Here is a 26,176-nt window from a genome sequence, read left to right on the forward strand (position 1 = left end):
CAGACCATGTGGAACGCTACAGCTCAGACATGACGTTGGAGGCAGACACGTTGATGAAGACTCGCATGGTTGGAGTGAAATACATCTTCCATGTGGAATCCCAGAGGTAATGTCTGCATCGCAAAGGGCAACCTTTCTATTCCCTATATAGGGCATTACCCATAGGGCCCTGGTCAGAAGTAGTGCACTATAGAGGGAATAGTGTGTGAGGCACATTGTGGACGAAGGAGTCCCAGGGGTCTGTATGGTTTTACTCAGATCAAGGTTCAAGAGGGGATCATGTAAGGACGGTTGATCAATGGTGAGTATAATGTCAAGGTGGTTCATCTAGTTAAACTTGTTGCTTGACTTAATGCTTTTGGAGCTGCGAGACTTTTTACTTCGCATCTCTAGGTTCCTTCCTAGGTTCCTTCTTAGGTTTCTTCCTAGGTTTCTTCCTAGGTTTCTTCCTAGGTTTCTTCCTAGGTTCCTTCCTAGGTTCCTTCCTAGGTTCCTTCCTAGGTTCCTTCCTAGGTTCATTCTTAGGTTCCTTCCTAGGTTCCTTCCATCTAGGGAGTTCTTCCTGGCTACTGTGCTTCTGCTTCTGTCTCTACTTGTTCTAGGGTTTACCGGTGTTTAGGCCGGTAAACTGTACAGCACTTTGTGACAACTGCTGATGTAAAAAAATGATTTATAAAATAAATGATGGATGGATTGATTGATTGATTGACTAATGGATGGATTGATTGAAGGGTTCACTTTCTACAGGTCCAACTTGAAGCTGCTCCACCAGGCTGTGGTGAACAGGCATATCTCCCCACAGCTCTACCGCATGCTGAAGGACATAATCATCCAGACACTGAGCAGTGTGGGGAACAGACTACTCTGTCTTATCAGGAGGTTCATAAAGCACAAAGCTCTGCAGCACGTCAGGTACTATAGGCTGGCTGGCTGGCTGGCTGGCTGGAGGGCTGGCTGGCTGGCTGGCTGGAGGGCTGGCTGGCTGGCTGGCTGGCTGGAGGGCTGGAGGGCTGGCTGGGTGGGGGGCTGGCTGGGTGGGTAGGTAGCTGGGTGGATTCATGGATGATGGATGGGTGGCTAGTCGGTTGGCTGGCTGGAGGGCTGGCTGGCTGGCTGGAGGGCTGGCTGGCTGGCTGGCTGGCTGGCTGGAGGGCTGGCTGGGTGGGTAGGTAGCTGGGTGGATTCATGGATGATGGATGGGTGGCTAGTCAGTTGGTTGGCTGGCTGGCTGGTTGGTTGTCTGGCTGGATTGATGGATGATGGATGGGTGGCTAGTCAGTTGGTTGGTTGGCTGGTTGGTTGGTTGTCTGGCTGGGTGGGTGGATTGATGGATGATGGATGGGTGGCTAGTCGGTTGGCTGGCTGGTTGTCTGGCTGGATTGATGGATGATGGATGGGTGGTTGGTTGGTTGGTTGATTGGCTGGCTGGTTGGTTGTCTGGCTGGATGGATTGATGGATGATGGATGGGTGGCTAGTCGGTTGGTTGGTTGGCTGGCTGGCTGGCTGGCTGGTTGGTTGTCTGGCTGGATGGATTGATGGATGATGGATGGGTGGCTAGTCGGTTGGTTGGTTGGCTGGTTGGTTGGTTGTCTGGCTGGGTGGGTGGATTGATGGATGATGGATGGGTGGCTAGTCGGTTGGTTGGCTGGCTGGCTGGCTGGCTGGCTGGTTGTCTGGCTGGATTGATGGATGATGGATGGGTGGCTAGTCGGTTGGTTGGTTGATTGGCTGGCTGGTTGGTTGTCTGGCTGGATGGATTGATGGATGATGGATGGGTGGCTAGTCGGTTGGTTGGTTGTCTGGCTGGATGGATGGATTGATGGATGATGGATGGGTGGCTAGTCGGTTGGTTGGTTGGTTGGCTGGCTGGTTGGTTGTCTGGCTGGATGGATTGATGGATGATGGATGGGTGGCTAGTCGGTTGGTTGGTTGTTTGGTTGTCTGGTTGGCTGGCTGGTTGGTTGTCTGGCTGGGTGGATTCATGGATGATGGATGGGTGGCTAGTCAGTTGGTTGGCTGGCTGGCTGGTTGGTTGTCTGGCTGGATTGATGGATGATGGATGGGTGGCTAGTCGGTTGGTTGGTTGGCTGGTTGGTTGGTTGTCTGGCTGGGTGGGTGGATTGATGGATGATGGATGGGTGGCTAGTCGGTTGGCTGGCTGGTTGTCTGGCTGGATTGATGGATGATGGATGGGTGGTTGGTTGGTTGGTTGATTGGCTGGCTGGTTGGTTGTCTGGCTGGATGGATTGATGGATGATGGATGGGTGGCTAGTCGGTTGGTTGGTTGGCTGGTTGGTTGGTTGTCTGGCTGGGTGGGTGGATTGATGGATGATGGATGGGTGGCTAGTCGGTTGGTTGGCTGGCTGGCTGGCTGGTTGTCTGGCTGGATTGATGGATGATGGATGGGTGGCTAGTCGGTTGGTTGGTTGATTGGCTGGCTGGTTGGTTGTCTGGCTGGATGGATTGATGGATTGATGGATGATGGATGGGTGGCTAGTCGGTTGGTTGGTTGTCTGGCTGGATGGATGGATTGATGGATGATGGATGGGTGGCTAGTCGGTTGGTTGGTTGGTTGGCTGGCTGGCTGGCTGGTTGGTTGTCTGGCTGGATGGATTGATGGATGATGGATGGGTGGCTAGTCGGTTGGTTGGTTGTTTGGTTGTCTGGTTGGCTGGCTGGTTGGTTGTCTGGTTGTCTAGTCGGTTGACTGGTTTGCTGGCTGATTTAGCACCTGTCTGGCTTTAACATAGTTTGGTCCCAAAATGGCCTCTAGGTAGTTGTAGGGCAGTGGAGGCTCCTCAGAGGAGGAAGGGGAGGACCATCCTCAGTGATTAAATTTTTTTTTAAATAGTAAAACATTTAAAAATGTATACTTTTTAGATAGAACGTAACTAAATATAATCACGTCAACAAATAATTGATTAAAACACACTATTTTGCAACGAAGGACTACAATAGCCTCAACAGCACTCTGTAGGGTAGCACCATGGTGGAGCCGGAGGACAGTTAGCTTCTGTCCTCCTCTGGGTACATTGACTTCAGTAAAAAACAGAGGAGGCTCATGGTTCTCACCACCTTCCATAGATTTACATAGGTTGGAGGATGTCCCCCGGACGTTGTCATAATTACTATCAGAGCTCTTGTAGCATGAACTGACATGTCTTCCACCATATCAAACGATCAGAGAATGAATCTAGTACTGAAAGCATAAGCTACAGCTAGCTAGCACTGCAGTGCATAACATGTGGTGAGTAGTTGACTCAAAGAGAGAGAAAGACAATAGTTGAACAGTTTTGAACAAATTGATTTCTTACAATATGAAGGAGAAGCAAGAGAGAGAGAGATAAAGAGAGAGTGTAATTTTTTCTCCAGTTTCACTTAGCTAGCAAATGCAGCTAGTTAGTTTAGCCTACTCAAACACCCTGCTCAAACAGAGGGATGCTATGCTAGCTAGCTGGCTATAACAGAGGGATGCTATGCTAGCTAGCTGGCTATAACAGAGGGATGCTATGTTAGCTAGCTGGCTATAACAGAGGGATGCTATGTTAGCTAGCTGGCTATAACAGAGGGATGCTATGTTAGCCAGCTGGCTATAACAGAGGGATGCTATGTTAGCTAGCTGGCTATGACTATCCAACACAACACTGGAACTCTTCCAAATCAATGTAAGCTTTTGGTTTTAGTAATTTATTGCCACCGGGGCCCGCCGGTGTAACTGCTTACTGACTGTACACTGTAACTTTACTGCAAGATTGTAGTGGGTTTACTAACACATGAGTTATATTAGCTATGTTGACTATGACGTTACTTTAGCTAACATGGGGACAACGGTGTAGGCTGTGTGTAGCGGTTATGATATGGTTTGACTTGGAAAGGTTTTTTCCGCCTAGTCACATACAGCAGATGTGTTGTGCATTGAAGTCCAAGAGCAAAGGGAAAAAGGTGAGAGGAGTAGAGTGCATAGATGCAAGATGGAATACAACGTGGCTGTTATGAAAGTGAACTGTGTTTACGCGTGATCAGGGGTGTATTCATTACGACGATTCTGTTGAAAAACATTTCTTAAACGGAAGCAAACAGAATGAAACGGGGATAAATGTACTTGAATTTGTCCAATACAAACTCTCATTTGCAACTGTTGGACTAATGATTACAGCCTATATCAGCTAGATGCTGGCAAGAGTGTGCAAGGTGGTATTGAATGTGTCACTGTCTGTCACCTCAATTTTTTTCTCTCGACCTTTTTAGCCACCTACGTTGTAAACTTTCATTCATAAGCTAGGTTGTTGGAACCTCATGATGGGTATAGGGCAAGTGTTTGTATCATGTAGTAGCGATACCTATCACTGTTACATTGAACTGGGTGAAAGGAAGGTGAATGACAGTCATCCAATATGCTGTAATAGAAATAAGGCCATGCTCACGAAAACAAAAAAAATATGTTGCTGTAGTGAACTATGATACTTGTTTGAAATTGGTCAAATCTAAACGCTAACTACAAATTATTTTTATTACAAAACAGAAACAATCTGAATGCTAGACTGCTCTTGGCGCGTGACATGAGCGATGGACAGGCGGCCAAGGACTTGTACGAGTCCCTACAAAGACTGGACGTGCACCAATCTACTATGACGAGGCATTGGTTTCAGAAGCAAACTTCCATTGAACTGACACGGACCAGATGCCTGGCGCACATGCTCTACCTCTTCAGTCAGGTGAGGAGGAGTCAATGTGGTTGAGGGGTAGACGTGAATGCAGAAATATAAATAGGAACTTTTAGGAGGGAATTATTTTTTGTTTTTGATACCTCAGAACCAGGATTCTATTCCAAGGTCAAGATTTTTAAATATCTAGTTTTTATATACTCTACTATTTTCTAATCTACTCTACACTACACTACTTTACAATACTATACTACTCTACTCTATACTACTATCTTCTACTTCTACTCTACACTACTATATTCTACTCTACTACAATACTCTACTCTTTTCTACTCTACACTACTATACTCTACTCTACACTACTACAATACTATACTCTACTCTACTCCATCCTACACACCTCTACTCTACACTACTACAATACTCTACTCTATCCTACACTACTATACTCTACACTACTACTCTACACTACTCTTCTTTACTCTACACTACTATACTCTACTCTACACTACTATACACTACTTTGCTCAAATCTACTCTACACTACTATACTCTACACTACACTACTCTACCCTACTCTACTCTACACCACTATACTGTACTCTACTATACTCTACCATACTCTACTATACTCTACACTACACTACTCTACTCTACACCACTATACTGTACTCTACACTACTCTACTATACTCTACTTTACTCTACACTACTCTACTCTACACTACTATACTGCACTCTACTCTACTCTACTCTACACTGCTATTCTGTACTCTACTCTACTCTACTGTACACAACACTACTCTACACTACTCTACTCTACTCTACTCTGTCCTACTTTACTCTACCCTATCTCAACAGCTGAGAGTGGACTACAACTTGCATCTGGCCGCTCCGGTCCCATGCAACACCAGCCAGGAGCTGCCCCATCCCATCATGACGGTGGTGCCTACCAAACTACAGTGGTCTCTGAGGCCCAGTCCCAGCTCCAATCTTCCATCATCCCTGTCACTGGAACGTCTAGCCCCATCTTCACTCCAAACCCCACCATCCACACACCTATACCCACCTACACACCTCGCTACGCCTGCACAACCACACCCGTCGTCATTGGCACACCATCCCCCATCTTCCCAGGTGCACTTACCCCCACCTTTACCTGAGACATACCCATGGAGCGGTGTTCACAGGTAGGCTACACGCAAACACAACACACCACATCATTTAGCTCAGTGGTTTGTTTACTTTTTGTTTTATCTCGAAGTAAGTTGAACTTTTCAATCTCTAGATAGAACCCTCTGATAATAATTTCTCCCAATATCAGGGACATCAACTACTAACACACCTAACCCTGTATCCCCCAACCACATCAACTACTAACACACCTAACCCTGTATCCCCCAACCACATCAACTACTAACACACCTAACCCTGTATCCCCCCAACTACATCAACTACTAACACACCTAACTCTGTATCCCCCAACTACATCAACTACTAACTCACCTAACCCTGTATCCCCCAACCACATCAACTACTAACACACCTAACCCTGTATCCCCCAACCACATCAACTACTAACACACCTAACCCTGTATCCCCCAACCACATCAACTACTAACACACCTAACCCTGTATCCCCCCAACTACATCAACTACTAACACACCTAACTCTGTATCCCCCAACTACATCAACTACTAACTCACCTAACCCTGTATCCCCCCACATCAACTACTATCTCACCTAACCCTGTATCCCCCCAACTACATCAACTACTATCTCACCTAACCCTGTATCCCCCAACCACATCAACTACTATCTCACCTAACCCTGTATCCCCCAACCACATCAACTACTAACACACCTAACTCTGTATCCCCCAACTACATCAACTACTAACTCACCTAACCCTGTATCCCCCAACCACATCAACTACTATCTCACCTAACCCTGTATCCCCCCAACTACATCAACTACTATCTCACCTAACCCTGTATCCCCCAACCACATCAACTACTATCTCACCTAACCCTGTATCCCCCAACCACATCAACTACTAACACACCTAACCCTGTATCCCCCAACCACATCAACTACTAACACACCTAACCCTATATCCCCCAACCACATCAACTACTAACACACCTAACCCTGTATCCCCCAACCACATCAACTACTAACTCACCTAACCCTGTATCCTCCAACCACATCAACTACTAACACACCCTGTATCCCCCAACTACATCAACTACTAACACACCTAACCCTGTATCCCCCAACTACATCAACTACTAACACACCTAACCCTGTATCCCCCAACTACATCAACTACTAACACACCCTGTATCCCCCAACTACATCAACTACTAACACACCTAACCCTGTATCCCCCAACTACATCAACTACTAACACACCCTGTATCCCCCAACTACATCAACTACTAACACACCTAATCCTGTATCCTCCAACCACATCAACTACTAACACACCTAACCCTGTATCCCCCAACCACATCAACTACTAACACACCTAGCCCTGTATCCCCCAACCACATCAACTACTAACACACCTAGCCCTGTATCCCCCAACTACATCAACTACTAACACACTTAACCCAATATCCCCCAACTACATCAACTACTAACACACCTTGTATCCCCCAACTACATCAACTACTAACACACCTAACCCTGTATCCCCAAACCACATCAACTACTAACACACCTAACCCTGTATCCCCAAACCACATCAACTACTAACACACCTAACCCTGTATCCCCCAACCACATCAACTACTAACACACCGAACCCTGTATCCCCCAACCACATCAACTACTAACACACCTAGCCCTGTATCCCCCAACCACATCAACTACTAACACACCTAACCCTGTATCCTCCAACCACATCAACTACTAACACACCTTGTATCCCCCAACCACATCAACTACTAACACACCTAACCCTGTATCCCCCAACCACATCAACTACTAACACACCCAGCCCTGTATCCCCCAACCACATCAACTACTAACACACCTAACCCTGTGTCCCCCAACCACATCAACTACTAACACACCTAACCCTGTATCCCCCAACCACATCAACTACTAACACACCTAACCCTGTATCCCCCAACTACATCAACTACTAACACACCTAACCCTGTATCCTCCAACCACATCAACTACTAACACACCTAACCCTGTATCCCCCAACCACATCAACTACTAACACACCTAGCCCTGTATCCCCCAACCACATCAACTACTAACACACCTAACCCTGTATCCCCCAACTACATCAACTACTAACACACCTAACCCTATATCCCCCAACCACATCAACTACTAACACACCTAGCCCTGTATCCCCCAACTACATCAACTACTAACACAACCTGTATCCCCCAACTACATCAACTACTAACACACCTAACCCTGTATCCTCCAACCACATCAACTACTAACACACCTAACCCTGTATCCCCCAACCACATCAACTACTAACACACCTAGCCCTGTATCCCCCAACCACATCAACTACTAACACATCTAGCCCTGTATCCCCCAACCACATCAACTACTAACACACCTAACCCTGTATCCCCCAACCACATCAACTACTAACACACCTAACCTTGTATCCCCCAACCACATCAACTACTAACTCACCTAGCCCTGTATCCCCCAACTACATCAACTACTAACTCACCTAACCCTGTATCCCCCAACCACATCAACTACTAACTCACCTAGCCCTGTATCCCCCAACTACATCAACTACTAACTCACCTAACCCTGTATCCCCCAACCACATCTGCTGCTAACACTGTCAACAGAACATTCCACACAGAGCACCATGTAATCCTCTGCTTCCTCTCTCGCTCTCTCTCTCTCTCTCTCTCTCTCTCTGTGTTTGTGTGTCATAGCGAAAAAGATCAAGGCAAGATGAAGACTCTGTGGCAGGCAGACAAGACGATGCGCTGCATGTGGCTGGCCAGGAAGATCCCAGCCGGGACCTCTAACATCCGCTGTATCCCACGCCTGCTGGAGATGGACGTCAACCGAGGAAGAGTCAACGCAATGCGCACCCTGCACGCTAGGTAAGACAGTGGACTTGTTTGTGCCACGGATTTAAACCAGAATTGCTCTCTAGGGGCTATCTTTCTTTTTGGGAACACACTGTACACCCCGCAGGCTAGATTAGGCATGCTACCATGCCACAACGTCCAATTGCAGACAATGCTCTTCACCCCAGGTCCTGTGGACTACCTCAGTGGGTTAAGGACGGTTGTTATTCCTAACCCAGACGCAGTAATAAAAACACCAGGACACATACAGTAGATGATGTTGCTCTATCATAGGATGACTGGAGTGCTGAATCAGATATTTCTGGATGGAGCAGATGAGGACAGTGATGTGGAGTAGATGTTTCCCCCGCTAGATGAATAAATCACCGTATCACCACTAACCTCCTTGTTTTCCCTCTTGGGTTCCTGTCATTGTTTTGTGCAGATTAGAGTTTCTCTGCAGTGAAATGGTATTGTTGTTGCTTCATATCTACTGGATATCCACATTTTATTGAGATTTCTTTTATAAAGTGTAAAGACAAGAAAAAAATTAAATAAGTGTATATGCAGTATCGTAACAAAAAAGAAATTACATTTGAAGCGGGATGTTTACAAATGTGATATGATTTTGTTTTGCATTAATTTACAAATCGTCTTGAATTTACAAAACAATATAACTCAGTGGAGAATGTCTGAATTGAACCAATAGAACATTCAAATGCGTTAAGAATTGCGTCCCCTGGCTTGGAAGTCTTGACACCTAGGTAATACAGAATGGGTTACTAACCCTAACCCTAACACCTAGGTAATACAGAATGGGTTACTAACCCTAACCCTAACACCTAGGTAATACAGAATGGGTTACTAACCCTAACCCTAACACCTAGGTAATACAGAATGGGTTACTAACCCTAACCCTAACACCTAGGTAATACAGAATGGGTTACTTACCCTAACACCTAGGTAATACAGAATGCTGTCCATGCCATTTCAGTTCACACAGTCTTGTATAACTAACCTTGTGGGGACACACAATTCAGTCCATTTCAAAATCCTATTTCCCTAACCCTAAACCTAACCCTAAACCTAACCCTAAACCTAACCCTAACCCTAACCCTAAACCTAACCTTAAACCTAACCCTAACCTTAACCCTAAACCTAACCCTAACCTTAACCTTGACCTTAACCTTGACCTAGACCTTAACCCTAAACCTAACCCTAACCTTAACCCTAATCTTAACCTTGACCTTAACCCTAAACCTAACCCTAACCTTAACCTTAACCCTAACCCTAAACCTAAACCACCCCTAACCTTAACCCTAACCTTAACCCTAAACCTAACCTTAACCTTGACCTTAACCCTAAACCTAACCCTAACCTTAACCTTAACCCTAACTCTAAACCTAAACCACCCCTAACCTTAACCCTAACGTTAACCCTAAACCTAACCCTAGCTGCTAACCCTAAACCTAACCCAAGACCTAAACCTAAACCTAACCCTAACCCTTACCCTTAACCCTAACCTTAACCCTTACCCTAACCCTAACCCTAACCCTTACCCTAACCCTAACCCTAACCTTAACCCTAACCCTAACCCTCACCCTTACCCTAACTCTTACCCTAACCTTAACCCTTACCCTAACTCTTACCCTAACTCTTACCCTAGCCTTAACCCTTACCCTAACTCTTACCCTAACCTTAACCCTTACCCTAACCCTAACCTTAACCCTTACCCTAACCATAATCCGAAAACCTAACCTTAACCCTAAATCTAACCCTAGCTCCTAACCCTAAACTTTACCTAATTCTAAACCTAACACTAATTCTAACCTTAACCCTAAATCTAACCCTAGCTCCTAACCCTAAACTTAACCTAATTCTAACCCTAACACTAATTCTAACCTTAACCCTAAATCTAACCCTAGCTCCTAACCCTAACCTTAACCCTAAATCTAACCCTAGCTCCTAACCCGAAACTTAACCTAATTCTAACCCTAACACTAATTCTAACCTTAACCTTAAATCTAACCCTAGCTCCTAACCCTAAACTTAACCTAATTCTAACCCTAAACTTAACCTAATTCTAACCCTAAACTTAACCTAATTCTAACCTTAACCCTAAATCTAACCCTAGCTCCTAACCCTAAACTTAACCTAATTCTAACCCTAACACTAATTCTAACCTTAACCCTAAATCTAACCCTAGCTCCTAACCCTAAACTTAACCTAATTCTAACACTAATTCTAACCTTAACCCTAAAACCCCTAGAAATAGCAGTTGACCGTGTGGAGACTAACAAAATGTCCCCAGTTGATCAAAAACCTTTGTTTGTTTTCTATTCTTGTGAGGACCTTTTGTCCCCGCTAGTACAGTTAAACACATCCATAGATACACAATCCATCCATACATGTTCCATCCAAACAGTAAGCACGTTTTCAACTACTACCTATGTTTATATTCCACGTTAGATCTTGTTTCCTGACAGGATTCTATCAATGAATAACACTCTCAAAGGGATGCCTGTTTTAGTCAAGGATCAAAGGCAAGGTTTACAAACGGAGTTTGTCCCCTGACACCAAGTTCAATGTGGAGAGTTGAACAGCTGGGGTTACTATTGACACTCAGCCCATGTCTCAACCCCTGGAGGAGGCAGGCAACTCAATGCTGTAGTTTCAGACCTAGTTGCTGCAGGACCAGGATCGGGGTGTCAACAACTCCCAGAAGCTAGCCTGTTGAGAGATCACACACACATAAGCACACACGCACGCACGCACGCACGTACGCACGCACGCACGCACACACACAAAGACACCGTTTAGAAGAGCATTGCCACTGTTTTTGTGGTTTAATTTACTGCAGTGGGCTAAATCCGGGTTACACAGAGTGTTTCTTGGTGGTCTTTGAATAAATCTACTTTGAAACAAAAGTATACGTCTCACACACTTACAAAAAGAAGACGCCTGTACCATGTCAGATGTAGAGTTGAAATGTGTTACGTTTTGAGTTTGCGTCCCAATATTACACTTTATATACATCATAGAAGACTGAAATATAACAAAACCATTTGACATAGAAACATCAGATTTTCTGCCTGTTTAAACAAAAAGTGACATTTATTCATTTTGAAATGATAAAAAGTATCCATATCCACACGCTAACACGTGTGACCTGTTGGTGTGTGTGTGGGGGAGTTGTGTGTGTGTGTGTGTGTGTGTGCATACGGGCGTGAGTGAGTGTGAAACTGTGTGTGTGACACACGCGTGTGTGTGTGTGCTTGCGTGTGAGTCTAGTGGGAAAGTGACGAGGACAGAGAAAGACTGAAACAGAGAGAGACTACTTTGTGTATTTGCGCCACAGTCAGATGAATGTATTTTACGAGGACTGACAACACTGTCATAACATTGTACTGGGTACTGCAGTATCACAGCGCTATCAGAACGTGGTAATGCAGTATCGCAGTGCTATCATAACATTGTACTGGGTACTGCAGTGCTATCATAACATTGTACTGGGTACTGCAGCATTGCAGTGCTATCAGAACGTGGTACTGGGTACTGCAGCATTGCAGTGCTATCATAATGTGGTACTGCAGTATTGCAGTGCTATCAGAACGTGGTACTGCAGTATCACACGCAGTATTGCAGTACTGGCATAATGTTGTACTGGATACTGCAGTACTATCATAACATGGTACTGCAGTGTTATCGTAACGTGGTACTGCAGTGCTATCATAATGTAGTACTGCAGTGCTATCATAATATAGTACTGGGTACTGCAGTGTTATCATAATGTAGTACTGCAGTGTTATCATAACGTGGTACTGGGTACTGCAGTGTTATCATAATGTGGTACTGCGGTGTTATCATAATGTAGTACTGCAGTGCTATCATAACTTGGTACTGGGTACTGCAGTGTTATCATAATGTGGTACTGGGTACTGCAGTACTATCATAATGTAGTACTGCAGTGTTATCATAATGTGGTACTGGGTACTGCAGTGTTATCATAACGTGGTACAGCAGTGTTATCATAACGTGGTACAGCAGTGTTATCATAATGTAGTACTGCAGTGTTATCATAATGTGGTACTGGGTACTGCAGTACTATCATAATGTGGTACTGGGTACTGCAGTGTTATCATAACGTGGTACTGGGTACTGCAGTACTATCATAATGTGGTACTGCAGTGTTATCATAATGTGGTACTGGGTACTGCAGTGTTATCATAACGTGGTACTGGGTACTGCAGTACTATCATAATGTGGTACTGGGTACTGCAGTGTTATCATAACGTGGTACTGGGTACTGCAGTACTATCACAACGTGGTACTGCAGTGTTATCATAACGTGGTACTGGGTACTGCAGTACTATCATAATGTGGTACTGCAGTGTTATCATAACGTGGTACTGGGTACTGCAGTACTATCATAATGTGGTACTGGGTACTGCAGTGTTATCATAACGTGGTACTGGGTACTGCAGTACTATCATAACGTGGTACTGGGTACTGCAGTGTTATCATAACGTGGTACTGGGTACTGCAGTACTATCACAACGTGGTACTGCAGTGTTATCATAACGTGGTACTGGGTACTGCAGTACTATCATAATGTTGTACTGCAGTGTTTTCTAATCCTGCATTAAGAGGAAATGTGAATCATTTAGTGGATGAATGGGGATTTCTATGAGAGTTGGTCTCATAATGTCTCATACGGTTGTACTGGATCGTTCATAGTCATCTAGCTGTGATACGTATCCCAGCGTAATATATGTAAACATATGGTATATAATGTCTGTGGGTGATACCTACCCCAGTGCGAGGACAGTGTATCTGGGCATACCACTCCTGGCAGTACAGACACACCATGACCCCTTGTCCAATGAACAGACAGGTCCACATCATGATGTTCCACACAGGACTCTTCCTCTTGTCGTTCAGAGTGAAGTTGAATGCCACTGCGAGAGAGAGAGAGAGAGAGAGAGAGAGAGAGAGAGAGAGAGAGAGAGAGAGAGAGAGAGAGAGAGAGAGAGAGAGAGAGAGAGAGAGAGAGAGAGAGAGAGAGAGAGAGAGAGAGAGAGAGAGAGAGAGAGAGAGAGAGAGAGAGAGAGAGAGAGAGAGAGAGAGAGAGAGAGAGAGAGAGAGAGAGAGAGAGAGAGAGAGAGAGAGAGAGAGAGAGAGAGAGAGAGAGAGAGAGAGAGAGAGAGAGAGAGAGAGAGAGAGAGAGAGAGAGAGAATCAAACCATTTTCTGTTGTCAAAACAAATCATTTCAAGTTCTTGAATGCATATTAAAGGGACTAGGGACTAATCTATGTCTGGGAAACTGGCCAATATAGTCTGACTCTGGATCATCTCTGATGACAGTGCAGAGGCAGAACATGTGTGTTTGTTTGTGTTATGTGTGTGTGTGTTAGGTGTGTGTTATGTGTGTGTGTGTGTGTTATGTGTGTGTGTGTGTGTGTTTGGTGTATGTTATGTGTGTGTGTGTGTTAGGTGTGTGTGTGGCTCACCTCCAAAGAAAGCGAAGAGACAGAACATTACTGGGTAGAAGAATCCGAAACCCAGGGTGAAGACATATTCATGGACCAAGGCCGACACGACGAACACCGACAACATGGCTGCCGTGCGGAACTTCCTCCTGGACAGCTAGTCACGGGTTACAGGTCAAAGGTTAGGGGTCACGGGGTCACAGGGACGAGTGGACATACACAATGAACATGACACTAGTGTGTGTCCGAAATGACACCTTATTCCCTTTATAGTGTACAACAATTAACCTGACGTAGTTAAGTCGCTCTGGATAAGAGCGTCTGCTAAATGACTTAAATGTAATGTAAATGTAATAGGGTATCATCTGAGACACTTTGTCTCGCCCTTTGAAAAAACCTTCACTTGTACCGAGACTCATTTTAAATTGAATGAAAGAGCGGGAGGACAGAGTCAATGTGCACCGTTAAATTATTTAATTACTAAATACCTAAACAATCGGACAGAATTACACATACACAGGATTGGTCATACATGAAAAACGTCCCTGGTGGACGGAACCGTTATGACGGCTGGTTACACAAAGAGAGGGGGTTGGGCTTGAATGAAAGAGCGGGAGGACTGAAGAACAAAGGGAGAAGCTATGCTATCGTAAATACAGACTCATTTTAAATTGAATGAAAGAGCGGGAGGACTGAAGAACAAAGTGAGAAGCTATGCTATCGTAAATACAGACTCATTTTAAATTGAATGAAAGAGCGGGAGGACTGAAGAACAAAGGGAGAAGCTATGCTATCGTAAATACAGACTCATTTTAAATTGAATGAAAGAGCGGGAGGACTGAAGAACAAAGGGAGAAGCTATGCTATCGTAAATACAGACTCATTTTAAAGCAAGTCACTGTAATGTCTTTTGTATTTCTGTTCGTTGCCATTCAAACGTTCCAATGAGAGAGGAAGAGGTTGTTGATACGTATAGTGGAGAATCTGTGCCTGCACTCATTTACAATTGCACACACCAAAATGCTAATTGTCTTCATGTTAAATCAAATGTTATTAGTCACATGTGCCGAATACAACTGGTGTAGACCTCACAGTGAAATGCTGAATACAACTGGTGTAGACCTCACAGTGAAATGCTGAATACAACTGGTGTAGACCTCACAGTGAAATGCTGACATACGAGCCCCTAACCAACAGTGCAGTTTAAAAAAAATATGGATATGAATAAGAGATAAAAGTAACAAGTAATTAAAGCAACAGTAAAATAACAATATATACGGGGGGGGAGGGTGGCGGTACAGAGTCAATGTGCACCGGTTAGTTGAGTTAGTATGTACATGGGGGTAGAGTTATTAAAGTGACTATGCATAGATGATAACAACAGAGAGTAGCAGTCAGAAATAGTCTGGAGAGGTCCTGGATGGCAGGAAGCTTTGCCCAGGTGATGTACTGGGCCGTTCGCACTACCCTCTGTAGTGCCTTGGGGTCGGAGGCCGAGCAGTTGCCATACCAGGCGGCGATGCAACCAGTCAGGATGCTCTCGATGGTGCAGCTGTGGAACCTTTTGAGGATCTGAGGACCTATGTCAAATCTTTTCAGTCTCCTGAGGGGGAATAGGTTTTGTTGTGCCCTCTTCACAACTGTCTTGGTGTGCTTGGACCATGTTTGATTGTTGGTGATGTGGACACCAAGGAACTTGAAGCTCTCAACCTGCTCTACTCCAGCCCTGTCGATGAGAATAGGGACGTGCTCGGTCCTCTTTTTCCTGTAGTCCACAATCATCTCCTTTATCTTGGTTACGTTGAGGGAGAGGTTGTTGTCCCGCCACCACACAGTTAGGTCTGTGACCTCCTCCCTATAGGCTGTCTCGTTGTGGTCGGTGATCAGGCCTACCACTGTTGTGTCATTGGCAAATGTAATGATGGTGTTGGAGTCGTGCCTGGCCGTGCAGTCATTATAATTGTTACTGTGTTCTCATTGACAGTGTTTTAAAGTACTTAAGTAAAAATACTTTAAAGTACTACTTAAGTTTTTTTTTTTGGGGTATCTGCACATTACTTTACCATTTATGTTTTTGACAACTGAGTTTTTCTTCACTACAATACACTACAATATTCACTACATTCCTAAACAAAATAATGAAGTTTAACTTCATACATTTTTTCCCTGACACCCAACAGTAGTCATTACATGTTGAATGCTTAACAGCAAAGGAAAATGGTCCAATTCACTCACTTATTAATAAGAGAACGTCCCTGGGGCCTCATTTATAAAAACATTAAATGTATTAGATTTATACTTGAACTTAGTCGTAAGATTTTCTGACAGCGTGCTTACGTTGGATTCATAAAAGATACTGAGCACAAATAACCTTTGCTTACGCAGGTTCGAAGAAGTTTGTAACTTACGCACCTGTCATCTATAGATCTCAAATTAACTGAAAATAGATGGCACCTAAACGTGCCTTACAATCAGTGATTTCCCCTTCTAGAATGCTAACACAAATCAGTGATTTCCCCTTCTAGAATCCTAACACAAATCAGTGATTTCCCCTTCTAGAATGCTAACACAAAGCAGTGATTTCCCCTTCTAGAATGCTAACACAAAGCAGTGATTTCCCCTTCTAGAATGCTAACACAAAGCAGTGATTTCCTCTTCTAGAATGCTAACACAAAGCAGTGATTTCCCCTTCTAGAATGCTAACACAAAGCAGTGATTTCCCCTTCTAGAATGCTAACACAAATCAGTGATTTCCTCTTCTAGAATGCTAACACAAAGCAGTGATTTCCCCTTCTAGAATGCTAACACAAAGCAGTGATTTCCCCTTCTAGAATGCTAACACAAATCAGTGATTTCCCCTTCTAGAATGCTAACACAAAGCAGTGATTTCCCCTTCTAGAATGCTAACACAAAGCAGTGATTTCCCCTTCTAGAATGCTAACACAAAGCAGTGATTTCCTCTTCTAGAATACTAACACAAAGCAGTGATTTCCCCTTCTAGAATGCTAACACAAAGCAGTGATTTCCCCTTCTAGAATGCTAACACAAATGAGGGAATAGTCAGGAATAGCCACGGACCAGAAGAGAAAAGCAAACGTTTTGGAAGACGAGATCACGGCGATGGTAGTGGAGATTGAAGACAGGCAACACGTATGATTCGACTAAATAAAGGGTTGACAAACAGGTATCTTGGGAGTGTGTCGCCTCTGCAGTGAACGAGGTGGGGCAGCAGGACAGAACTGTGTCTGATGTGAAAAAGTAAGGAGACCTTAAACTGCAAAAGAAGAAAGAATAGCCACACCTAACCAGCAGGGATAGTCACTTACGTCAAGTCTAGACTTCGAGTAGAGATAAGATCATTTCCATGTCAAAGTAAGGTTTTATAAATAACTACTTATACGTGGTTTTCTTGCATAAGTCATACTTAAGATACAAATTGATATTAAGTCCATTATATAAATGAGGCTCCAGGTCGTCCCTACTGCCTCTGATCTGGCGGACTCACTGAACACAAATTCTTCGTTTGTAAATTACGTCTGAGTGTTGGAGTGTGCCCCTGGCTCTCCGTAAATTAGTAAAAACAAGAACAAATTGTGCCGTCTGGTTTACTTAATATAAGGAATTTGAAATGATTTCTACTTTTATTTTTGATATGTGTATTTAAAACCAAATACTTGGAGAATTTTCCTCAAGTAGTATGTTACCGGGTGACTTTCACTTTTACTCGAGTCAGTTTCTATTAAGGTATCTTTACATTTACTCAAGTAGTATTTTACTGGGTGATGTTCACTTTTACTCGAGTCATTTCCTATTAAGGTATCTTTATTTTTACTCAAGTATGACAACTGAGTACTTTTTCCCCATTGCTCATTGGTCGTTCATTCTGACGCAGGTGCACATGCTCTGACCTCATTGAAGGAGCAGGTCTTTTTAACCTGTGTGACAGCTGTATTTCCTCCAAGCTTTTACGGGCCAATGGCTTTACTTACTCTGCAGTTTTAGTCATTTTGAACCCTTTTACCTCATTTCTCGTTTTTTAAGCCTTTTAAGCGTTAGAGTAGGTCAGCTCTTTTTTTTTACAGGCAGGGTTTAACAGGGTTGTGGACGGTCAATCCCATTTCATCTCTTAGATTATTATTTTTTTTTAATCTCTGTTTTCGATGCTAACACTGGAACTTGGCTGGAGTAGTGGGTCTGTATGAGATTTGGGGCTTATTTAGGGTGATATTTAGCGGAGATAGTTACCCAGAGAAAATCTCTGTATCCATAGTAGTAAAGCCAGTCATGAACCACCACGTTCCAGGTCCTGTAGTAATTGGCAAACGATGTCGAGTTCCACCAGTCCTGCAGAACAAAAAGGATGAAAATGATTTAACTTGGTTCTAGAGCATTTTAAATAGTGCCAGTCGTTTTTCCTGGTCTGATTATAACAAATAGACAGTGTGTTTCAGAGGTATCATGTGTAGACTATTTGTGTGTGTGTGTGTGTGCGTGTGGAAGTTATACCTTATAGAACATCCTGTCTGCAAAGCGTAGCATCTCAGCGAAGGCGTTTAGCCAGCAGTGGAGGAAGGCAAAGAACGCCAGCAGTAGCAGTAACATACCTGGGAGGAGGGGAGGGAGAAGAGGGGGTGGGAGAGAGGGAGGAGAGGAGAGGGAGCATGGGGTGGGAGAGAGGGGAGGAGATGAGGAGAGAGGAGAGGGAGAAGAGGGGGTGGGAGAGAGGGGAGGAGAGGAGGAGAGAGGAGAGGGAGGATGGGGGTGGGAGAGAGGGGAGGAGAGGAGGAGAGATGAGAGGAGGAGAGGGGTGGGAGAGAGTGGGAGGAGAGGGGAGAAGGAGAGAGGAGAGGAAGGATTGGGGTGGGAGAGAGGGGAGGAGAGGAGGAGAGAGGGGAGGGAGAAGAGGGGGTGGGAGAGAGGGGAGGAGAGGAGAGGAGAGGGAGGATGGGGGTGGGAGAGAGGGGAGGAGAGGAGGAGAGGGAGAAGAGGGGGTGGGAGAGGGGGGAGGAGAGATGAGAGGAGGAGAGGGGTGGGAGAGAGGGGAGGAGGAGAGAGGAGAGAGGAGAGGGAGGGTGGGAGGGAGAAGAGTGGAGAAGGAGAGAGGAGAGGAAGGATTGGGGTGGGAGAGAGGGGAGGAGAGGAGGAGAGAGGGGAGGGAGAAGAGGGGGTGGGAGAGAGGGGAGGGAGAAGAGGGGGTGGGAGAGAGGGGAGGAGAGGAGGAGGGAGGATGGGGGTGGGAGGGAGGAGAGAGGAGAGGGAGGATGGGGGTGGCAGAGGGGGTGGGAGAGAGGGGAGAAGAGAGGAGAGGGAGGATGGGGGTGGGAGAGAGGGGAGAAGGAGAGAGGAGAGGAAGGATGGGGGTGGGAGAGGGAAGGAGAGAGGAGAGGGAAGGATGGGGGTGGGAGAGAGGGGAGGGAGAGGGGAAGGAGAAGAGGGGGTGGGAGAGGGGAGGAGAGAGGAGAGGGAGGATGGGGGTGGGAGAGGGGAGGAGGAGGGGAGAGAGGAGAGGGAGGATGGGGGTGGGAGAGAGGGGGAGGAGGAGAGAGGAGAGGGAGGTTGGGGTGGGAGAGGGTGGAGGAGGAGAGAGGGAGAGGGAGGATGGGGGTGGGAGAGAGGGGAGGAGAGGAGAGAGGAGGGGGAGGAGAGGGGGTGGGCGAGAGGGGAGGAGAGAGGAGAGGGAGAAGAGGGGGTGGGAGGGAGGAGAGGGAGGATGGGGATGGGAGAGAGGGGAGGAGAGAGGAGGAGAGGGGAGGAGAGAGAGGGGGAGAGGGGGAGAGGAGGAGAGAGGAGAGGGAGGATGGGAGGGAGAAGAGGGGAGATTGAGAGAGAGAGAGGAAGGATTGGGGTGGGAGAGAGGAGGAGAGAGGGGAGGGAGAAGAGGGGGTGGGAGGGAGGAGAGGAGGAGAGAGGAGAGGGAGGATGGGGTGGGAGAGAGGGGAGGAGGAGAGGAGGAGAGAGGAGAGGGAGGATCGGAGGGAGAAGAGGGGGTGGGAGAGAGGGGAGAAGGAGAGAGGAGAGGAAGGATGGGGTGGGAGAGAGGGGAGGAGAGGAGGAGAGAGGAGAGGGAGGATGGGGGTGGGAGAGGGAGGATGGGGGTGGGAGAGAGGGGAGGAGAGGAGGAGAGGGAGAATGGGGGTGGGAGAGAGATGAGGAGGAGAGAGGAGAGGGAGGATGGGGGAGAGAAAGAGAGAGAGAGAGAGATTTACCACCCCACTATCAGAACGTACTCAAGTAACTCAACTCATCTGACTTGTCCACTTACCTCACAGTAAGAAACTCGACAACACATCGGGTCACAACCATAAACTCAGAGGTTGTATTGGCATTATTATCTCATTGTAATGCTAGTTCCTATCACAGCCTAGGGAATAGACTGGAGACACCATAGATAAAGAACAGTGTGTTATCTCTCTGGGAGACTAATCTCCCTGTCGTTCATAGTAAATAGATCACCTGTAGATCTATAGAATCGCACTGCAATGTAGAGCAGCTGCTTTTACTATTTTGTGTGTTTTCTTCTCTTTTTTTTGCGATGATGAAACATCAGAACAGCAGATGTACTGCTCACCCCGGACCAGACCCCGAACCCAGAGACTCGGAAAAGAAAACAGGCGACGTAAGAGAGGCGAACGTGCCGGCACCCTGACAAAACTACATAAAAACTGCCCCTAGACTCCGTTCTACTGGCGAACGTACAATCACCGGAGAAAAAACTGGACGAGCTCCGTTCGAGACTATCCTATCAACGGGACCTGAAGAACTATAATATTCTGAGTTTCACGGAGTCGTGGCTGAACAAATACACACACACACACACACACACACGCACACGCACACGCACACACACACACACATCATCATCGTTTACATCTTGCTGGTTTTTCTATGCATCGGCAGGACAGAAACGGCAGCGTCGACCCAAGAGGGGAAGTGTGTGTCTCTTTGTTAACACCAGTTGGTGCGCAATCTCTAATATCAAGGTACTGCTCGCCCGAGGTGGAGTACCTCATGATAAGCTGTAGACCACACTATTTACCAATAGAGTTTTCATCTATATTATTTGTAGCCATCTATTTACCTCCGCAGACCGATGCTGTGGCACTAAGACCTCATTCAACCAGCTGTATAAGTCCATAAGCAAACAAGAAAACGCTCATCCAGAAGCTGCGCTCCTAGTGGCTGGTGATTTTTAGGCAGAAAAACTGAAATCCCTTTTACCGAATCTCTACCAGCATGTCAACTGTGCACCTAGAGGTGAAAAAACTAGATCAGCTTTACTCAACACACAGAAACGCATAGAAAGCTCTTCCTCGCACTTCATTTGGCAAATCTTTTATTTTTATTTTTATTTGACCTTTATTTAACGAGGCAAGTCAGTTAACAAATTCTTATTTACAATGAAGGCCTACCCCGGGCAAACCATAATCCGAACGACACTGGGCCAATTGTGCTCTTCCCTATGGGACTCGCAATCACAGTCGGTTGTGATACAGCCTGGAATTGAACCGGGGTTTGTAGTTACGCCTCTAGCACTGAGATGCAGTGCCTTGTACCTCTATCCTCCTGATTCCTGCTTACAAGCAGTAACTTAAACCGGAAGTAACAGCGACGCTCTCAAGACAGAAGTGGTGTTCCATTCGATGACCTCATCAGTCACAGACGTCACTAATAAGTGCATCGACAGCATTGTCCCCACAGTGACCGTACGTACATACCCCAACCAGAAGCCATAGATTATAGGCAACATCCGCACTGAGCTAAAGGCTACAGCTGATTACCAGGACCATGCACTGACCAGCTGGCAAGTGTCTTCACTGACATTTTCAACCTCTCCCTGACAGTCGGTAATACCTACTTGTTTCAAGCAGACCACCATAGTCCCTGTGCCCATGAATGCCAAAGTAGCCTGTCTAAATGACTATCGCCCCACACCACTCACATCTGTAGCCATGAAAAACATTGAAAGGCTGGTGACGTCTCACATCAACACCATCATCCCAGACACCCTGGATCCAGTCCAACTCACATACGGCCCCAACAGATCCACAGATCACACAATATCTATTGTACTCCACACACTGCCCTTTGCCACCTGTACAAGAGGAACACCTACGTGAGAATGCTGTTAATTGAATAAGGCTCATCATTCAACACCATAGTGCCCTCCAAGCTCATCACTACGCTAAGGACCCTGGGACTGAGCACTTCCCTCTGCAACTGGATCCTGGACTCCCTGACTGGCCTCCCCCAGGTGGTGAGGGTAGGCAACAAAACATCCGCCTCGCTCACCCTCAACACGGGGGCCCCTCAGGGGTGTGTGCTTGGTCCCCCCTCCTGTACTCCTTGTTCACCCACGACTATGTGGACAGCACAACTCCATTGCCACCATTAAGTTTGCCAACAACATGACGGTAGGGAGGAGAACAGAGACCTGGCAGTGTGGTGTCAGGAAAACAACTTCTCACTCAAAAAAAAAATTGATCAGCAAGACAAAGGAGCTGATCATGGACTACTACGAAAGGAGGGTCGAGCACGACATCAACAGGGCTGTAGTGGAGCGGGTCGAGAAATTCAAGTTCCTGTTTGTCCACATCACTAAGGATCAATTATGGTCCACACACACCAACGCAGTCGTGAAGAGGGCACGATAACGCCTTCCCCCCCCCCCCAGGAGAATGAAAATATTTGGCATTGGTCCCCAGATCCTCAAACAGTTCTACAGCTGCACCATTGAGAGAATCTTGACTGGTTGCATCACCGCCTGGTATGACAACTGCTCGGCCTCCAACCTCAAGGCGCTGCAGAGGGTAGTGCGTACGGCCCAGTACATCACTGGGGCCAAGCTTCCTGCCACCCAGGACCTCTATACCAGGCGGTGTCAGGGGGAGGCCCTATAAATTGTCAATGACTCCAGCCACCCCAGTCATAGACTGTTTTCTCTGCTACTGCACGGCAAGTGGTACCGATGCACCAATCTGGAACCAACAGGACCCTGAACAGCTTCTACCCCGAGCCATAAGGCTAAATAGTTAGTCCGAGTAACTATTTGGTTAACTCTTTAACTCTCTGCATTGACCCATTTTCCACACATTTTTGGGGGACTCATCACATACGCTGCTGTTACTGTTTATTATTTGTCACTTTACTCCTAGTTATATGTAAATATCTACTTCAATTACCTCGTACCCCTACACATAAACTCAGTGCTGGCACCCCGTGTATATAGTCAAGTTATTACCTCGTACCCCTACACATAAACTCAGTGCTGGCACCCCGTGTATATAGTCAAGTTATTACCTCGTACCCCTACACATAGACTCAGTGCTGGCACCCCGTGTATATAGTCAAGTTATTACCTCGTACCCCTACACATAAACTCAGTGCTGGTACCCCGTGTATATAGTCAAGTTATTACCTCGTACCCCTACACATAAACTCAGTACTGGTACCCCGTGTATATAGTCAAGTTATTACCTCGTACCCCTACACATAAACTCAGTGCTGGTACCCCGTGTATATAGTCAAGTTATTACCTCGTACCCCTACACATGTATATAGCCACGTTATAGTTACACATTGCATATTTATTATTTGTTTATTATCACTTTATTATTAAATAATATTACTTTATTATTACGTGTTTAAATGTCAATTATTTCTCTGTTTTCTTTCTCTCTCAATGCTTGGTAATAGCCCGTACATATTTCACTGTTAGTCTAGACCTGTTGTTCACGAAGCATGTGACAAATACATTTAGATTTGACCTCCTCTAACCTAACAAACTAGAACTTTGTCAGTAAGCCTTCTGTCCTAGTGCATTCTGGGTCCTACCCCCTGATAGGTTCACATTGGATAAGGTTGGTCTTTCTTTCCTCCTTAAATAAAGGTTATAAAAAGTGCAAACACCATCAGGGCACCACAGTTCACTCTGGGGCTCCCGGGTGGCTCCGTGGTCCGAGGCACTGCATCTCAGTGCTTGAGGCGTCACTACAGACAACGTGGTTTGAATCCAGGCTGTATCACAACCGGCTGTGATTGGGAGTCCCATAGGGCGAAGCAAAATTGGCCGAGCGTCGTCCGGGGTTTTGGCCGGGGTAGGCCGTCATTGAAAATAAGAATTAGTTTTTAACTGACTTGCCTACAAGTTAAATAAAGGTATAAAAACAAAAATCTTAAAAATTCACCACTCCCAATTAGAATACAGGCCACATTCTTCTGCTGATGTGGCTTTCTATAAATATATATATACACTGACTGCCGAATTACCTGGAAGTGTAGCATGGAACAAGGCCAGAACCAGGGTTCTGGTGCTGAAAGGCTTGTTGCTGTCATTCATGAAGACAGGTATGCACAGTCTCACCAGGATAAAGTAACCGTAGAAAAGACAGCCCAGAATCTGAGTGGAGGACAGGAAGGAAACAGGTTGAAGATAAATGGAAAAGTCACCCATGACAAGCCTGGTCCCAGATCTGTTTGTATTGTATTGCAGTAGACTAACTAGCCTGGTCCCAGATCTGTTTGTATTGTAGCAGTAGACTGACTAGCCTGGTCCCAGATCTGTTTGTATTGTATAGCAGTAGACTGACTAGCCTGGTCCCAGATCTGTTTGTATTGTATAGCAGTAGACTGACTAGCCTGGTACCAGATCTGTTTGTATTGTAGCAGTAGATTGACTAGCCTGGTACCAGATCTGATTGTACGGTCTTGCCAATTCCCATTGGCTAACCATGGCCGAGGAATCTGTCCAGAGTTCAGAATTATAAAAGCAAAAGATACTACACAGTATATACAATAATATACTGTACATACTGATAAGATTAGAGATAACAGTTAAATTATAGTATAGCTTGGAGACCTGAACTATACTGGTATATACAATAATATAGTGTACATACTGATAAGATTAGAGATAACAGTTAAATTATAGTATAGCTTGGAGACCTGAACTATACTGGTATGTCAATGACCTGCTACTGGAACAATACTGAGCCACAGACTGCATTCAACACCTCGACCAACAGAGGGCGAATAAGGGTAGTCTCTCCCTTACTATACAAAGCAAATTGGGCTCTGGAAAAACACTTCACAGTATGAAATCAAATCAATTATTTATTATTAGGGTGATTACGTTCACTGATTATTTTAAAATAGACTAAAACATGAACTGTATATCTACAGCAGACAATACAGACAATCTATCATTAAGATTAAAAATGGGAAAATAACTCACCTTAGCAAACGTTACGCCAACATAGTTCCATCTAATGTGTGTGTTTCTGGGGTAAGACTCTCTGTAGATGAGGGTGGGAGCAAAGAGGAAATAGAGGTAGCTCGAGAACGTTGGGAACCCTGGACCCTCTCCTGAGAAACACAATGATGTCATTAGTCAGGCAGTATTGTCTGTTGAGGTGATGTCATGACAATACAGGGCCTATCTTGGTCAGGCCACATGGTCAGGAAAAAATCCTGGCCCCAAGCTTCTACTGTATATGTCACCTCTATAAACACTTTAGACAAGGTTCTATGTGTCACCTCTATAAACACTTTAGACAAGGTTCTATATGTCACCTCTATAAACACTTTAGACAAGGTTCTGAGGTTCTATATGTCAGCTCTATAAACACTTTAGACAAGGTTCTGAGGTTCTATATGTCACCTCTATAAACACTTTAGACAAGGTTCTGAGGTTCTATATGTCAGCTCTATAAACACTTTAGACAAGGTTCTGAGGTTCTATATGTCACCTCTATAAACACTTTAGACAAGGTTCTGAGGTTCTATGTGTCAGCTCTATAAACGCTTTAGACAAGGTTCGGAGGTTCTTTATGTCAGCTCTATAAACACGTTAGACAAGGTTCTGAGGTTCTATATGTCACCTCTATAAACATGTTAGACAAGGTTCTGAGGTTCTATATGTCAGCTCTATAAACACTTTAGACAAGGTTCTG

At 45.4% G+C, this 26,176-nt stretch overlaps 2 protein-coding genes across 4 annotated transcripts in view; one reads left to right on the forward strand and one right to left on the reverse strand.

Moving 5' to 3' along the window:
* The first annotated feature begins 3,863 nt into the window (after positions 1-3,863).
* LOC135528095 (uncharacterized) lies at positions 3,864-8,986 on the forward strand. Its single transcript, XM_064956901.1, has 3 exons — positions 3,864-4,716; positions 5,526-5,854; positions 8,598-8,986. The coding sequence occupies exons 1-3, from the start codon at positions 4,561-4,563 to the stop codon at positions 8,773-8,775; spliced, it is 663 nt and encodes a 220-aa protein (XP_064812973.1). The 5' UTR covers positions 3,864-4,560; the 3' UTR covers positions 8,776-8,986.
* Positions 8,987-10,382: 1,396 nt separating this feature from the next.
* The window catches only part of soat2 (sterol O-acyltransferase 2), a 37,975-nt gene continuing 22,181 nt past the window's right edge, over positions 10,383-26,176 (reverse strand). The window contains exons 9-16 of one of the 3 annotated variants that reach the window (XR_010455745.1): positions 25,459-25,589; positions 24,495-24,624; positions 18,735-18,832; positions 18,474-18,572; positions 14,250-14,385; positions 13,551-13,696; positions 10,839-11,468; positions 10,383-10,792 (exon numbers count right to left, since the gene is read on the reverse strand). Coding sequence is in view for 1 of the 3 variants with exons in the window: in XM_064967024.1 (XP_064823096.1) it covers positions 11,418-11,468; positions 13,551-13,696; positions 14,250-14,385; positions 18,474-18,572; positions 18,735-18,832; positions 24,495-24,624; positions 25,459-25,589 (791 nt within the window). In the remaining 2 variants the exon portion in view is untranslated. Of the gene's footprint in view, positions 11,469-13,550; positions 13,697-14,249; positions 14,386-18,473; positions 18,573-18,734; positions 18,833-24,494; positions 24,625-25,458; positions 25,590-26,176 lie in introns of all 3 variants that reach the window. The other 2 variants (XR_010455744.1, XM_064967024.1) reach the window with 2 other exon arrangements.

Source organism: Oncorhynchus masou, chromosome 5 (assembly GCF_036934945.1).
Source record: "Oncorhynchus masou masou isolate Uvic2021 chromosome 5, UVic_Omas_1.1, whole genome shotgun sequence".
NCBI classification, from domain to species: Eukaryota; Metazoa; Chordata; class Actinopteri; order Salmoniformes; family Salmonidae; genus Oncorhynchus; species Oncorhynchus masou.

Excerpts from the sequence above, each read along its gene's own strand:
- LOC135528095 (XM_064956901.1), top strand. The coding sequence starts at position 4,561 with ATGAGCGATGGACAGGCGGCCAAGGACTTGTACGAGTCCCTACAAAGA. Across the intron at positions 4,717-5,525 it reads TGCTCTACCTCTTCAGTCAG|CTGAGAGTGGACTACAACTT; the intron begins GTGAGGAGGAGT and ends CTATCTCAACAG. Across the intron at positions 5,855-8,597 it reads CCATGGAGCGGTGTTCACAG|CGAAAAAGATCAAGGCAAGA; the intron begins GTAGGCTACACG and ends TGTGTGTCATAG.